Source organism: Lemur catta, chromosome 15, assembly GCF_020740605.2.
Source record: "Lemur catta isolate mLemCat1 chromosome 15, mLemCat1.pri, whole genome shotgun sequence".
NCBI classification, from domain to species: domain Eukaryota; kingdom Metazoa; phylum Chordata; class Mammalia; order Primates; family Lemuridae; genus Lemur; species Lemur catta.
Genome location: NC_059142.1, coordinates 10,911,284 through 10,927,154, shown reverse-complemented (window position 1 = coordinate 10,927,154; position 15,871 = coordinate 10,911,284). Strand labels below are relative to the sequence as shown.

Sequence of the window (15,871 nt, the reverse complement as noted above, 5' to 3'; positions counted from 1 at the left end):
GGCTGGAAAATCAATTTTATACTTACCCCATCTGAGGAGCCCCAGTGGGCAGATTAAAGTTCTGATTTGTATACTGGTATTTTAGAATGTGCTTTTAATAGAATGTCCTTAATGAAATACGTATACAAGGATAGACAGCAAGACTCTTTTTAGAGTGGACTATGTATCAAATCAGGTTCTCCATAAATGTGCCACAATTATTGGAGACAGCAGAAAATACAAGCTCCTTCAAGAAACTGTGAAAATTTCTAGAGTTGTGCCTGCGTTATTTTCACAGAAAAACAAGAACGAACTGCCTCTGTGACTCAGAGACAGTGGCAAGGGACCACGGGCGCCTCAGCTGGCTGTTCCAGTAACAACTACCTTAGGTAACATGGTCAGCATTCCCAGACCACAGGTCCTAACTAGTTACCTCTATTAAGGCATACACGGCAAGAGGATAGCCACAGAGTATTTAAAAAATAATAACACATTGAGGTAGAACAATATATATTGACATGGAAAGATACTGGCAATGTAAGTCAAGATAGGCGTGCTGCAGAGCAATATTTAAAATATAATCCTATAAAGTGTGGCAAAAAGCTTATAGCAGGTATCGATCATAAAAATATGATTTTATATGCCTAAGAGTAACTATAAGGAATGCAAAAATAATGTGAAAGCAAAAAACATTCACTTTCTACTTCATATACTTCTATACAAACTGACATTTTTTGCATTAAGGATATATCATTGCTTCTATCTTAAGATAATTTCTATTTTAAATTTTAATCCCCCCAAAATGTCTTCCCTTCTTACAAAAGTTGTATCCCCTAAACTGTATTGGATCCAGTGCCTAAATACATCAGGGCTTTATGTTTTTCTAAAATCTTCAGACAGGAGGTTTACAGTAGAGTTTGTGTATACATAAATACAGTGTTCTCTTTTATCCTTACAAAATATTTGCTAAGAAAGTCTACCAGCCTGTAAGCCCCTTGAGAACAGGGACTGACAGTCATCTTGACTCTCCAGAGCCCAGCGCTGCCGCCTGTCAGGAGTCTACTTCCCAGGACAGAGCTTCAGACTCAGGGTTCCCAGGGCAACAGACTCCATGAGGACTAGAAAGCAGCAACACATTTCATGTACCCTAAGATTAGAACAGTAACAGGTTTCATGTAGGTTTATCAAACTGAGTTTATCTTTGCAAGGCTTCAGGTAAGCTCGCTATTAACCTGCAACTATATCACCACTCAATGAATTATCGCTGAAAACATGTAGGACTTACCCTTTGTCGAAGAAAGACGTGTGCCCTGATCGAGAGAACTTTGTGCCGTTGCCATTCAAAACCCCACAGTTAACATTCCCTGATATATAGGATTTTCGTGATGCTTGGTCCTTTGCAAAATTCCTGCAAGCTGCTAATTTGGATTCTAAAGCCTACAAAAGGAAGAAGGAATGATTTGGTTGTCAAAACAGTAGCTGCACATAAAAATTTACATTTCAAACCATTTCTATTTCAAGCCTCAAACCTTACTCTCTGTTGATAATGGTGGTTAGTTAAGCCACAATCAATCACCTTTCTAATAAAAAGAGGAAATGTTTATGCTGACTCCCTTTCTAATGAGCTCAGAGTATTTTATTCATTCTTCTCAGTGTTACTGACGGATGTAGATATAATCCTCCCCTGGCAACTCAGAAAAACATGGCACAGGTAGGTACAGACAGATCCCAGGTCTCTTGACTCTATCCATTGTTTGTTTCTCAATTGTAGACTGACTGTTAGTTGGTACTGGGGTGTGTGTGTGTGTGTGTGTGTGTGTGTGTGTGTGTGTGTGTTTGTGTGTGTGTGTGTGTTTGTGTGTGTGTCTGTCTGTCTTTGGGAAGCAAGCACTATAAAGAATCGAAGGCAGGGAGGAAGGAGGGAAGAGCCTACAGGGTACAATGAACACTATTTGAGTGATGGGCAAACTAAAAGCCCCAACTTAAGCACTACAAAAGGTACCCATGTAACAAAAGCATTTGTACCCCCTTCATATTTTCAAATTTAAAAAAAATTTAAAAATTTAAAAAATCCAAAAATATCACTTGAGAATTTATAATGCAGCCAATTCTCTAGGTTCTTCAGTTTAGTTTTTCTCACTGCATCAGAATGGATAAGAGCATTTACAACCCTTCACATGAAATCATGAAATTTAATGCTATTTTATTTCTGAGAGCACTGTAAGATGTTTAATACCCTTTGTTTATAATTAAATAATTCACCTGCAGATGACACTGGCCCTTTATTGTCTACCTCTACATCACGTACCTTGCTTTGCATCTGTCAACACCTGGCAAGTGCCAGGCTCTACCAACAGACAGATGATATGAAGAGGAGTTTCATCTATTTCTGCACAGATATCTCCAACCCCCTCTTTCCCACAAACACTTTGACCAAATCAAACCCCTCCCCCCAAAAAGGGAAATATAATCCACGGCAAAAAAAAAAAAAATACAGTTCATTTCTATTATCCATGACACTAAAGGATTGGGAATGCACAGATTAAATCCACAGATAACATATATTTCACTTTGAGAATCCATTTGGACCTCCTCCCCTCATAATTTCAATAAGAACTGTTAAGAAACAGCAACAAAAACAGACTGAAACTTCTTTTCTTCTCCTTCTTTCCTATGACAAAAGTACAATGAGCTAGTAAAATAATGACAGAAATAAAGAAGAGAGATAACAACCTTGTAGGATTATAGAATGTTTACTGAATAAACATTATTCAGTAACTATACACACATACACAGTAGAAATTGAGAGCCATTAATTCCCTACATTTAAGACACTTGTTCATTCATTCAAGTATTTGCTGAGCATCTATCACATAGCAGGCACAAGTTATGTTTCAGGATCAGTGAGACATCCAAGTGCAAGCACTAGGTCTTTGCAGGAGAAAAGGATGGTCTAGAGATTAAGATTCGGAAGATATCCACACCCAGTGGTAGATGAAACCATGGTTGTAAATAATAAGATCAGAAAATTAAGGACTGAACTCTTGAGTAAATCCAACACTGAAAGGGTGGGGAGATAAAGACCCAACAAGATGACTAAGAGGAATGGACAGAAAGGGGGGAGCAGCCATGAAACAGCATCAGAGAAGCAGAGGAAAGAGGACATTAAAAAAAAAAAAAAAAGGCCGGGTGCGGTGGCTCACACCTGTAATCCTAGCACTCTGGGAGGCTGAGGTGGGAGGATCGCTCAAGGTCAGGAGTTCGAGACCAGCCTGAGCAAGAGCGAGACCCTGTCTCTTCTAAAAATAGAAAGAAATGATCTGGACAGCTAAAAATATATATAGAAAAAAATTAGCTGGGCATGGTGGCACATGCCTGTAGTCCCAGCGACTTGGGAGGCTGAGGCAGAAGGATTGCTTGAGCCCAGGAGTTTGAGGTTGCTGTGAGCTAGGCTGATGCCACGGCACTCTAGCCAGGGCAACAGAGCGAGAATCTGTCTCAAAAAAAAAAAAAAAACAGGTCAGTGTTGAATGTTTCAAGTAAAATCAGGACAGAACAGCATCCACTGGATGACAGCACTGAGATCACCAGTGAGCAGTCTCAGTGGCATGAGCAAGGAACAGAGCCCAGACTAGAATGTCCGGGAGTGCATATGCAGTCAAAATGCTAACAGTAAATGGAGACATGCTTTCAAAAAGCTTGGCTGTGAAGGGAAGAGAGAAACAGGGTGATGGCTAAAGAGAGATACAGGTCAAAAGAATAGCTTTTACTTTGCTATTTAAGATTTTAAAAAATTATGTACTATGTAATACACAAATATTACATAGAAAGTATATATGTATAATATATAATGTGTAATACATACATATTAATATAGATAGCAAAAGGCTGAAGATGCAGGAGAAATAAAGATGAAAAGGAATGGAATCCAAAGCACAGATGGACAAAATTGGCCATGGGCAGAAATATGACACTTTTACCACTGAGACAAAAAGAAAGAATGGCTACAAACAGAGGTAATAATAGGAGGATAATAACGGAAAATGAGAAAAGAAGTCAGAAGAAGTTTAAAGCAGATGGCCTTGATTTCTCTGTGAAGAGGACGCACGCGTGGGGAAAGGGCTTCCAGGTCTAGTCAGTGGACAAAGTCGCATAAAGAAGTATAAAAGCATGGATGGGCTGGCAGATAACAGCAGACCAAAAGTTCTGATGACATCTTAGAAGACAGACTGTCAGCTGAATAGGTATGCAACGACACCAAATTAAACTTTCATGCACCACTTCTGAATAAAGTACTTAAGCAAAACAAACAAACACAGAACAAAGGGAGACAACATGGGGTTGAGCCACAGGCAGAACTAACCCGAGACTGCAATGCAGAGAAATTCAGGGCTAACAGCCGTGTGGCAGTCCTAGAAGCATGCCAGAGCATTTCCAAAGTGAATAAGCAGCAGGAATACATAAGAGACATAGTAAAGAAAATGTACATTTCCTCTACACAGAAGAAAGATAATTAGAAATGCTAGGAAAAAGAAGAAGGCATACAAGTCAGCTATGATACAAATATGAAAAAACCTGGTATGATTTTCTATAAATGCTAAAGAACAAAATGCTTTAAATATCTGTTGAGTGGCCCAAATATAAAACGCAACCAAGAGCCCAGCTTCTCCTCTGTGATTGTGCGATAAGTAATATATATAAACATGGGCATCACTGTAAAAGCTGCTTGACTAATTTTCAATTTTTAGAGCCAACCACTAGAGAACTCACAACCAGTGAGGGCTCAAGAGGGGAAAAAGAGGGGTCGGGGGAGATGTTGGGGAGAAAAGTAGGGAGTTAAGATACAGCCTAATAAACTCAGAAACAAAGGTTTAAGACAAGATATTTAAAGTTATAAAAATGACCAACAGAAAAACAAAAAATAAAAGTAAAAAATTGGGAGGTGAAATAAATTATTCATCTCTGGTTAAAGTTGATTAAACCAATATACAGAAATATAAGCACATTATTTTGAGTTACAGAGGTAAATACCACAACTCTTACAACAAAGAGGATGTAAAAAATGGTTATATTGAGAGTGAGGATCATTCTATGTACTGTACGAATGACTTGTGCACATTACTTTTTATAGTAACTTTAAAGTGCAGATTTAGAGTTAATGTGATGGTTAGAAACTAATATGTTTTATGAACTAGAGAAGGCAAACATAGGATCTTGTGTCTTGGGCTGCCATTTCTTCTTTAAAGTATAATGCAATGTCTGATTTTTTTCAGAGTATATCACACAAAAAGTAAGTGAAGGGGCGGTAGATAATGAAAAGTTGCACAGGTTGATTACTTAAAAAAAAGAGAGGTAAAAGTCACCGAGAGAAACAGGAAAGAGAGTTAATGCCAGAAGTGCTAACTTTATAGTGGCATAAATCCACATGTTCTATAATTGTTTCTAGTAACCCAGTTGCTTGGCTGATCCCGATTGCAGGTCTCCTGTATGGCCAAAGAGACCATGAAGTCAACAGTGACAGTCAGTGATCTGTGAGACACTCAGGAAGGACGTGAAAGCAAGAGATGGCTGATAAAAACAAACAAAAAAAACGGAGTACTACTCTTGATAAGGTCAAAGAGTAGTATTATAGAGAGTAAAAAACTGATTAAGCAGAAAAACAAGTTTAATATTTCAAAAGCCAAACTATTCTGGAATATAAGGCTCAAGCCAAGGAGAAGGCACCGAAGTTGAGGTGGTCAGGGAACAGTAAGACGGGCGAGACTAAGAGCAGAAAGCAATGCCACGAGCCAAATGTTAGAGTCCCGGAAAACATAAGACGGAATGACCAGGAGGATGTTAACAGCAAAAAACAAGACTAGAGGTGATACAAGACACACAGCAAGACTTTGAGGAAGCATTTTAGACAAGGAGGGAGGCATTGCGCTGTAGAAAAAGCAATGGGGAGCAGGAAGAATGCCCAAGTGGCAACTTCAGAGCTCAGGGCACAGGCCCTGCTACATGGACACTGGCAAGCCCGGCCCTGAAGGTGTCACCTGGACTAGCCTACACTAGTCACCAGATGCTTCTGCTTCTCGCTTTACTACAGCCTTTACCGCAGGAAGGTATCCTTTCTTGTTCCTCCCTCACTCCAAATTAAGAAATAATTTGATACCTCAGCAGTGGAAACACCTACTAATAAATAATTAAGCGCTTACCCCTACTTTCCGTAAGAGATCCCCAACGATGTTTAGTGCTGATATCCTAGCAGAAGGAGTTAGTGGACTGGTACCAAAACCATTTGGTATAGCTAGAGAAAAATAAAAGGTGAGTGATTACAATTGCCGTTCCCTTTACATTCGAGTCTTGTTGATATTACAAAGTAGTGTACATTCAACACAGTATCAAAATATGGTTTCAGGCCGGGCGCGGTGGCTCACGCCTATAATCCTAGCACTCAGGGAGGCCGAGGCGGGAGGATCATTTGAGGTCAGGAGTTCGAGACTAGCCTGAGCAAGAGCGAGACCCCGTCTCTACTAAAATAGAAAGAAGTTATATGGAAAACTAAAAATATATATAGAAAAAATTAGCTGGGCATGGTGGCACATGCCTGTGGTCCCAGCTACTCGGGAGGCTGAGGCGGGAGGATCGCTTGAGCCCAGGAGTTTGAGGTTGCTGTGAGCGAGGCTGACGCCACGGCACTCTAGCCCGGGCAACACAGTGAGACTCTGTCTCAAAAAAAAAAAAAAAAGAAAAAAAAAATATGGTTTCAAACTACGGATAGAGTGAAGATACCATAAACCAGGTTTAACCCTTCTCCAATTGATGGAGATTTAGAATATCCAATTTTTCATCACTACAAATAATGCTACAAGGACATATACCCTTAAACATCAAGTGCTTCTAGAGATGAGATTCCTAAAAATAGAATTGCTTGGTTACAGCATATACCTATTTTTTTCACCATAATGGACACTGCCAAAATGCCCTCTAAAAAGGGTGTGCCAATATCAGCAATCTATATGGTGGTATCCTCAATAAAATTAGATATTGTCTCTGCTCTGGGCAATCTGATAGTCATATTGTTTTAATTTCTATTTCCATAACAACTAGTCATTGGATTCTCCTCTTCTGAAAATCATGTTTATTCTCTGCACTTTTTCCTACTGCGTTGTGTTTCCTCTTGTGAATGTGCAATGGCTCTATCCATTACAGGTATTCACCCATTCTCTTACGTATGTCGTATCTCTCAGTGTAAAATTTACCTTTCAAATTTTGTTTTAAATTAAGTTTTGGTAGGGGAACTTTTGGCTTCCTCATCTCAATATCATAGTGTTCCCCATATTTTCTCCTAGTATTTTTCTAAGTTTTTATTTTACGTTTAGATCATTTAATTCACCTGGAATTTATAGTTATCTATGATATAAAGTAGATATCTAAACTGTTTTCTTCCAAATAGATAGCCAATTTTCCTAATACCATTTAAGTGAAGACCCATCTTATCTGCAATGGCACTACAATCATAAACTGAACTCTCTAAATATATGACTATAGTTCATGTCCACTGAATTAGTCTATTCCACTAGAAGTAGTACGCTCCTTTAATTATTATAGGGTTAAAATATATTTTGGTAGCTCAAAGAGCAAAGGCCCTTCTTCTAATTAGCCTATTTCAAACTTTTCTTGGCTATTCTTGTACATTTACTGTTCTAGAATAACTTTAATATCAACTTGTCAATTTTTAAAATCCTGCTAGGCTTTTATTAGAAGTTGAAATTATAGAGTAATTTGGGGAGAATGGATATTGTAACAAAGTTGTCTTCCCATTCAGAACCATAGTTTTTACCCTGATATTTACTCACATCTTTCACGCTCGGTAAAAGTTTTCAGTCATGCACATTTATTTCTAAGAGCTATATGGCATGATGATTAAGAGCTATTGAGCTAAACAGCTGTATACAAATTTAATCGGGCCATTTAGTAATAGTGTGACCTTGGTTAAATTACCCATATGTAAAAGGGGGCAAACAGCACTTAACTCATAAAATTTTTATGAAGTTTAAATTAGTTAATATACTTTTTAAATGTCTACACATAGTAAATACTCAATAAAAGTTAGCTACTATTTTTATCTGTTTGTTTTCTACAGAGCGCTAATCAGCAACTAAAATAATTTTGTGTGTTTGTTGTTGTTTATTGCCCTTCTCCTCTAGAATATCATCTTACGGAAGGTAGGGACTGTGTCTTATTCACCACTATGCTCCCAGCATCTAGAATAATGCATGGCAAAAACAGGTGCTCGATGCTGTACTTTTCTTGACAGGGATTTCTGTATCTCATTTTTCCCTATTCTCCTCAAATTTTGTATTTTAGGTATTATTAAATCTGTGCTTTTATAGTAAATTGTCTTAAATGCTTTTTGAAAATAGGCATTGTATAAATAAAACGCAATTAAAGATAGACCACTTCATAGAGATCAGCTCCTCAATCTTGCCACTGATTTCTCTGGCCACCTTCTTCTCACACCTTCTGTGCTTTCCAGTGATCCAGTATATAGCAGCTTTTAGGTTAGTCAGTCATGCTGTCAGTTCCAGTCTAAAACTGTATTTGGATAAATATAACTGCCATAGAGATGACACAGGTCATTCTGTGCCAGAGCAAGCTCTATGTCCTGTTGACGCCCCAAGTCCCTGAATGAAAACTCTAGGAGGCTTCAAAAGAAAGACACCTTTGAGTGTCACCTCAACTGAGGCTTTTAACTGTTCTAATTAGTGCTCAACTACAGAATTTTCAGAACTTATGTGTGCAATTAGTAATATAAAGCAAAACTTTGTTAATTCTCAAGTATAATTGTGAAATCTTCAAATATACAAGCGGTTATTATGAAAAACTGACAGTGAAGGCTCCTGCTGACTGCTACCATCTACATATTGCTATAATCTATACATATGTCCTCAATAGCAAACTTGGCACATACTACTCTACTTATGACCACACAGCATTTTCACACACTTTATCTGATATCACCTTATAACATGAAGACAAGTTTAATTAACTACTCAATGGCTACTGAGCCTTGAAATGTGGCTAATGTGACTGAGAAACTGAACTTTATATTTTATTTCATTTAAATTAAAATAAATTTAAATAGTCACATGGGCTAGTGGCTATTGTATCAAGCAGCATAGATACAGAAAACTTACTGAACTAATTGCGCACACAGCAAAGTTCAAAGCATTCAAAGATAAAACTTCATATTTTAAAAAGGGCCAGGAGAGCAGACAGCTTCAGTATGGGGTGGAAAAAAAAGCATGGGGGAGTGGGAGTAGCTGAAATAATGATCTGCAAGCTACAAAATCTAAACAAATCTGAATCAAGACCTTTAGGATTCCATTTTAAGGCAAAAGTATTCTCCATGTATTAGTCATCAGTTATTCTGAATGTCACCTTTGAAAATGGCAGCTCCTGAAAGCATGTTACAGAATGGACATGTCCATCCAGGCCAGTCTTACATGAGTCTGAACGGTACCTTGATGATTCTCTGCACATTCGGTGTATAAAGGCCTCAGTCTCCCCATTATATGGTAAGTGGCCAAAGAAATAAAACTGTATTTAAATATGATCTGAACACATGTGTGTGACAAGGAGCTGTGCACAAAACACACGATAGAAAAAAATCTCAAAATGTTAATGGTAATTGTCTTTAGTAAGATAACAGATGATTTTTATTTTCTTTTTTCTTTTTCTGTGTTTTTAAATTTTTCTACATGAACATGTATTATCACTATGATCCAAAAATGAACTTTCGTTAAAAACCTCTAACTTTTTTTTTTTTTTTTTTTTTTTTTTTGAGACAGAGTCTCACTTTGTTGCCCAGGCTAGAGTGAGTGCCGTGGCGTCAGCCTAGCTCACAGCAACCTCAAACTCCTGGGCTTGAGCGATCCTCCTGCCTCAGCCTCCCAAGTAGCTGGGACTACAGGCATGTGCCACCATGCCCGGCTAATTTTTTTTTCTATATATATTTTAGTTGGCCAGATAATTTCTTTCTATTTTTAGTAGAGACGGGGTCTCGCTCAGGCTGGTCTCGAACTCCTGACCTCGAGCGATCCACCCGCCTCGGCCTCCCAGAGGGCTAGGATTACAGGCGTGAGCCACCGCGCCCGGCCTAAAAACCTCTAACTTTTAAAAATCTCAAATTATTAGGTTGCTCTAGTCTTAAATGCAGCCATCACCACATTGTTTCCTACATACAAGTGACCTAGGAAAACAATTTCTTCTGCTTCACATAGTGCTAGACTTATCCAACTTTTAAACTGAAATTACTCTTTAAACCCTAGCAACCCACTTTACCAACCAACCCTCCATCAACTACCTCAAAAAGAAATGACATTACATACCTTTTGGTGAAGGAAAACTGTTTTCTGTTCCTTTGCCAACAGGAGTAGCTGGCAAAGAGAGGGATGCTTGGACAGCAGAATCCATCTTTTCACAGTCTAGAGTTGGAGAACTAGGAGCTGACTTTCTGGTTACTTCCTGTTGTCTTTCCCGAACTGCTAGTTCTTGCCTTAAATCTGTAAAATGTTGCAAACAAACGCAGTAACACTCAACAGAGGGAGCAAATACATCAAGCAAAGTCATATCTGAAATGTCATAAAGACAGTTTTCTAAATCACTATTTTTCAAAAATTCATTTCCTATTTAATAACGTTCATTTCTAGGAGAATAAAAATGACAACTGTCTAAATAATCTTTTAGAATTTAAAAATGCTACAACCTAAGAGAACAGTTACCTATGCCCATATGCAAACAGAAATAGGGCAGAGTCCAAAGTAGAACTCATACTGAACCTGTATCACACAAAAATAAATATTCTTTACCAACTCATTTGCTTTTATTTTGAAATGATGTAGTTTGGGGATTACTGTAAAATCAACGAAGTGCATTTTTGTAATTTTTAATGGGTTGGTGTTTTTTAACAATTATCACTATGAAATATTTTGTTTTAGAAAATAAATATTCAGAACAGTTTAAAATTTTTTTCTTGCTTTCAAATATTGAATTTTTAACCAAAAATTAATGTTTTCTTTTCTCATTATGCAACTAATATACAAAATATTTGCTTATGTTAAAAAAGATACAAAGTTATCCCACTTCTGGGTATGTATCCAAAACAATTCAAAACAGGATCTTACATTCATGTTCATAGCATTATTCACAACAGCCAAGAAATGGAAGCAACCTAAACGTCTGTCCACAGACGAATGGATAAAGAAAATAAAATATATACAATGGAATATTATTCAGCCTTTAAAAAGGAAATCTTGTCCCATGTTACACCTGGATAAACCTTGGGGACATTATGCTAAGTGTAAAAGCTAGTCACAAATACTCTATAATTCCACTTACATGAGGTATCTAAAGTAGTTAAATTCATAGAAACAGAAAGCAGAAGTGTGGCTGCCAGGGGTTAAGGGGAGGGGAAGATAGGGAGTTGCTGTTCAATGGCTACAGTTTCAGTTTTGCAAGATAAAAAAGTTCTATAGATACATTTACACAACAATGTGAATATACTGAACACTACTGAACAGTACACTTCAAAATGATTAAGATGGTAAATTTATGTTGCATTTTTTACCATAATAAGAAATAAATAAATAAATAAGAAAGACAAATTTTGAGAAGCTCTTCAGATAAATACATCACCTCCTCAGGAAAAAAGGCATGAAAAACCAATCTTTAAAAGAGTCGATAAACATTAGACAAAAAGTTTCACAAGTAGTAATCAAAGAAACTACAAATTAAAAAACAAGATAGTAATTTTCAAATTTCAAATGGATTGATTTTTAAATCCTTTTAAAATGTATTTTCAGTAGTACCAATGCGGGTACAGAGTGTGGGGCATTCTCGGTCACTGCCATAGCAGTGGAAGTCCCACTAAAAACATTCATGTGCTTTGTCACTTCTAAGAATCTCTCCTAAAGAAATCATCAGATATTCCTAAATATTATGTATGAGGATCCTAGGCACAGCCCTACAGCAAAAAAATTAACAATAAAGAACTCATTAACTAAAACATAACTATATAACAGATTATATAACATTTTTTAAAACCTATGTTAAAAGATTTTCTAATGGCATGGATTATATTCACTATATTAAGGAGTGAAAAAAATAAGCAAAAGAAATATGTGTGCATCTCTGTGTGTCTGTGTATAGTGTGGTCTCAATTACATAAAGGAAAAAATATATACAGGTATGTTATGTGTAGTCATAGGGAAGACTGGAAAGAAATTCACCAAACTGTTAGTGGGTTTTCTCCATATAAAACGATTAGCAGTGATTTTTTTATTTTCTTCTTTATAATATACGCATTCTATCATGCATAAGAAAAAAAGGAGGAGGGAGGGAAAATTTTAAAGGAAAGGAAATATTAACTATATGTATAATATGTATAGAGCAAAATGAACACACAGCATTATATGCATAACACAAAATTATTTAAGTAGAAGCAATAAGGAAAAAACCCAAACAAACCAAGCAGTATACGCAGTGGTGCTGGTTAAGGCTTTGGAAACCAGACCAGGGTTTTAATCCCAGCTGACAAGCTATATTACCTTGGACAAAACTCAAACTCTCTGTGCCTCAGTTTTCTCATCTATAAAATGGAGATAATAATATCTACCTCTTAGCATTGATAATACAGGTATTAAATAAATTAACAGATTAGAAGCACTTAGCACAGTACTTGAAAAAATATATAAAATTGTACCTTTAAAAAAGTTGATCTTTAAGCTTCCTCTGGTTTGGGGAAAGCAATAATTATAGCTGTCCCTCGATATACTCAGGGAATTGGTTCCCGGACCCCCATATATACCAAAGTTGGTGCATACTCAAGTCCCGCAGTCAGCCCTGTGGAACCCACATTTATACGAAAAGTCGCCTCCCCACTCCCATACTCAGGTTTTGCATCCCCCATGAATATTACATTTTCAATCCAGCATTTGCTTGAAAAAACATCAGGGTGTAAGTGGACCTGCCCAGTTCAAACCCATGTTCAAGGACCAACTGTATTATTTAAGTTATAAATTTTACCTCTTGCTTCATCCTTTAACCTCTGTACAGAGACCAACAAAGATTCCTTTTCATCAAGTTCACTTTCTAAAAATGCATTTCGTTCAATGGCCTGATTTAGCCTTTGTTCAAAGTCTTCCAATGAAACTATTGTTGCCCTAAAAAGAAAAATCAGAATCCATGAATTAAATAACATGTGCAAACATCTAATATTAATACAAAAGGAAACCGTCAGTTTATCTCATGACATTTACTGAGCTAGCCAGCCTGGTCCCGTTCAAAGAGAATGACCTCACCCCCTTCCTGACCTCCAGTGGCAGCTAGTATCTCCACTATCATGTGGGCCATTCAATATATTCTCTTAAATTCCCATTTAAATTACTTAATGTTCCTTAAAGAAGGGCTGTTACACTATTTATAGCTCCAGATTTTAAACACAATACCATCAAGTTTACACATTTTCAGGAAGAAAACTTTTTAATAGTTTTAGAGTATGTAAGAATTAACTAAAATTTTGTTTAAAACTTTAAGTTCCAGGTCACACTCCATTTACTTCCTGCCAACCTTTTTCTTCTTCCTGCCATTTTTCATTCATTCATTCAACAAACATTAACATGCACCCAGTCTGTGCCCCTCCCACTATGTGCTTTCTGCTACAGAAATAAAATTCCCTAACCTCAAGTTAGAACTCTTAATGCCATGTTCAATTTTATCAATCCCTGTCAACTGTCAAAATGTCTCTCAAATACATTTCCTCTTCATCCTTCTGCCCCAATCTTCTGCTTTATTCTTCACCCATCACCTGGATTACTCCTAAATGGTGTCTACATCTCCTCCCTACTTCCAATTCCTCAGTATTATCTTCTCAAATCAAAATCTGATAGTATTCCTTTGTTTTAAAAACAAATCTTAAAAGAGCTCACCACTGCCTATGGGGTGACTTTCAAACGTAGTGTACAAGGTTCTTCACAATCTGGCCCCCACCCCCTTCCAGGCTCATCTTGTTCAGCCACACTACCTCCGTACACATTAAAGTGAAAAAATGATATCTCAAGCACTTTCCTACCTCTCTGCCTTTGCATCTGTCTCCTTACCTGGTTAATTTCTAGTCCTCCTCACACATTCAGCTCCAATGTCTACAAAAGCTTTCCCAATTCCCCCAGGTGCTTTGGCTGCTCCCTTCCCTATGCCCTGGCACAGCCTGTATACTCTTGTTACTAGAGCATTTATCATAGTGATTGACTATATCCATCATCCCCCCAAGGGCAGTGACTAGCTTAGCTCTGTATCGTTAACCCTAGCATCATGGCAGTCACTTAAGAGTCACTCGATAAATATTAAGGAAGAAATACCAGACAGTAATTGCAAAGTAAAAGAAATTAAGTTTGGAATGGTTAAGAAAACTAACTACAGATGCATGAAAGCTTGGCAACAGTAATAGCAAGCCACTTATAGGTTAGTCAGGAAAACTGTAATGAAAGCAACATTTTGAGAAAATTCATCAGTCAGTATTAAGGCAGAAGAAAATGAAAAGGAATAAAAACATAAAGATATGTCAGCCAGGAGATAACTGCAGAATCCAGGTATAAGTTGTAAGGACCTATAGGAAGTATGGAAGTACTGAGAACACAGAGGGAAGATGGAGGAATGCATGTTCTAAAGAAAAACCAATAGGACCAACAATGGTACATGAGAAAAGAAGGAAAAGGGAAAAATTGAAGGAAGAAAGCTTGGAAGGGCATTATATGGGGAGATAAGGATTTTTGGTTCCCTTCAATCCAAAGAGTTACAGGTGACATGAAGTATCAAAAGGAAATGTTCTGGAATTAAGATCTAAAGTGATAGGTTGAACCTAACAGTAAAGATTTTAATCACCAGTTACCAACTTTGGTTATTCTAATAAAATGCACATACTCATTTACCTTTTTGCTCGCTCCAGGTCATCATTGGCCTGCTCCAGCTCTCTCACATACTTATGCAACTGCTCCTTAATGGCCCGAGTCTGACTTAAATCATCTTCTAATACTGAGACCTGCTTGTAGCTCTGTGCATATTGATGTTCTAGTTTCTCCTGAAGGCATGGATATAGGAAAGTATGTGTCACTGACATATAGTCTTCTTTATTTATTTTTATTTTAGAGACAGAGTCTCACTCTGTTGCCCATGCTGGAGTGCAGTGACATGATCACAGCTCACTGCAGCCTCAAACTCCTGGGCTCAAGCAATCCTCCCACCTCAGCCTCCCACAGTGCTGGGCTTACAGGCTTGAGCTACCACACCTGGCCTATAGTCTTCTTTAATAAAAGACATAACTCAAGTTAAGGAGGGGAAAAAAATCCAATTCACTTACAATCTGAGTTGATGGTACCCCTCCTCTCCTTTTTTACAATATTTAAAAAAAACAAGTAAATGACTAAATGATACATTCATTCTAAGTGCCTAAAACCACGTAAAATTTAGACAGTCAACCATTCTCCTCTCAGAAAGAAATCTCACATTGATCTCTCTGAAAAGAAGTAAAACAAAACCCTTGTCTCAAATCCCCAAACTTGTTGGGGGAACCTGTGGGTTCTCAGGCTACACACAGCCCAGAGTAAGCACACAGAGCAGACTGCCTCTCAGAGTTCAAATTCCCTACCCCTTGCCCGCCCTCCGCCACTTCCCCAAACCCACTAGATCCAAACATGGAAACACCCCCAACATTTGGCTATGGCAGATGGCAAAGAGCAGAAAAAGGGGTAAATCCTTTTTCTCCTGAAAATTCATTTTTAGAAAAAGGGAAAAATTTAGAAATTTTTAACCCAAACTAAACTCCAAAACTGAAGGGGCTACGAACAATAAT

At 37.5% G+C, this 15,871-nt stretch overlaps 1 protein-coding gene across 4 annotated transcripts in view; it reads right to left on the bottom strand.

Moving 5' to 3' along the window:
• Positions 1–15,871, bottom strand: part of NDEL1 (nudE neurodevelopment protein 1 like 1) — a 46,140-nt gene that overhangs the window by 5,390 nt on the left and 24,879 nt on the right. For all 4 annotated transcript variants that reach the window (XM_045570230.1, XM_045570232.1, XM_045570231.1 and 1 more), the window contains exons 4-8: positions 14,952–15,100; positions 13,051–13,187; positions 10,356–10,529; positions 6,177–6,268; positions 1,265–1,416 (exon numbers count right to left, since the gene is read on the bottom strand). In XM_045570230.1, the coding sequence (XP_045426186.1) occupies positions 1,265–1,416; positions 6,177–6,268; positions 10,356–10,529; positions 13,051–13,187; positions 14,952–15,100 (704 nt within the window). The remainder of the gene's footprint in view (positions 1–1,264; positions 1,417–6,176; positions 6,269–10,355; positions 10,530–13,050; positions 13,188–14,951; positions 15,101–15,871) is intronic.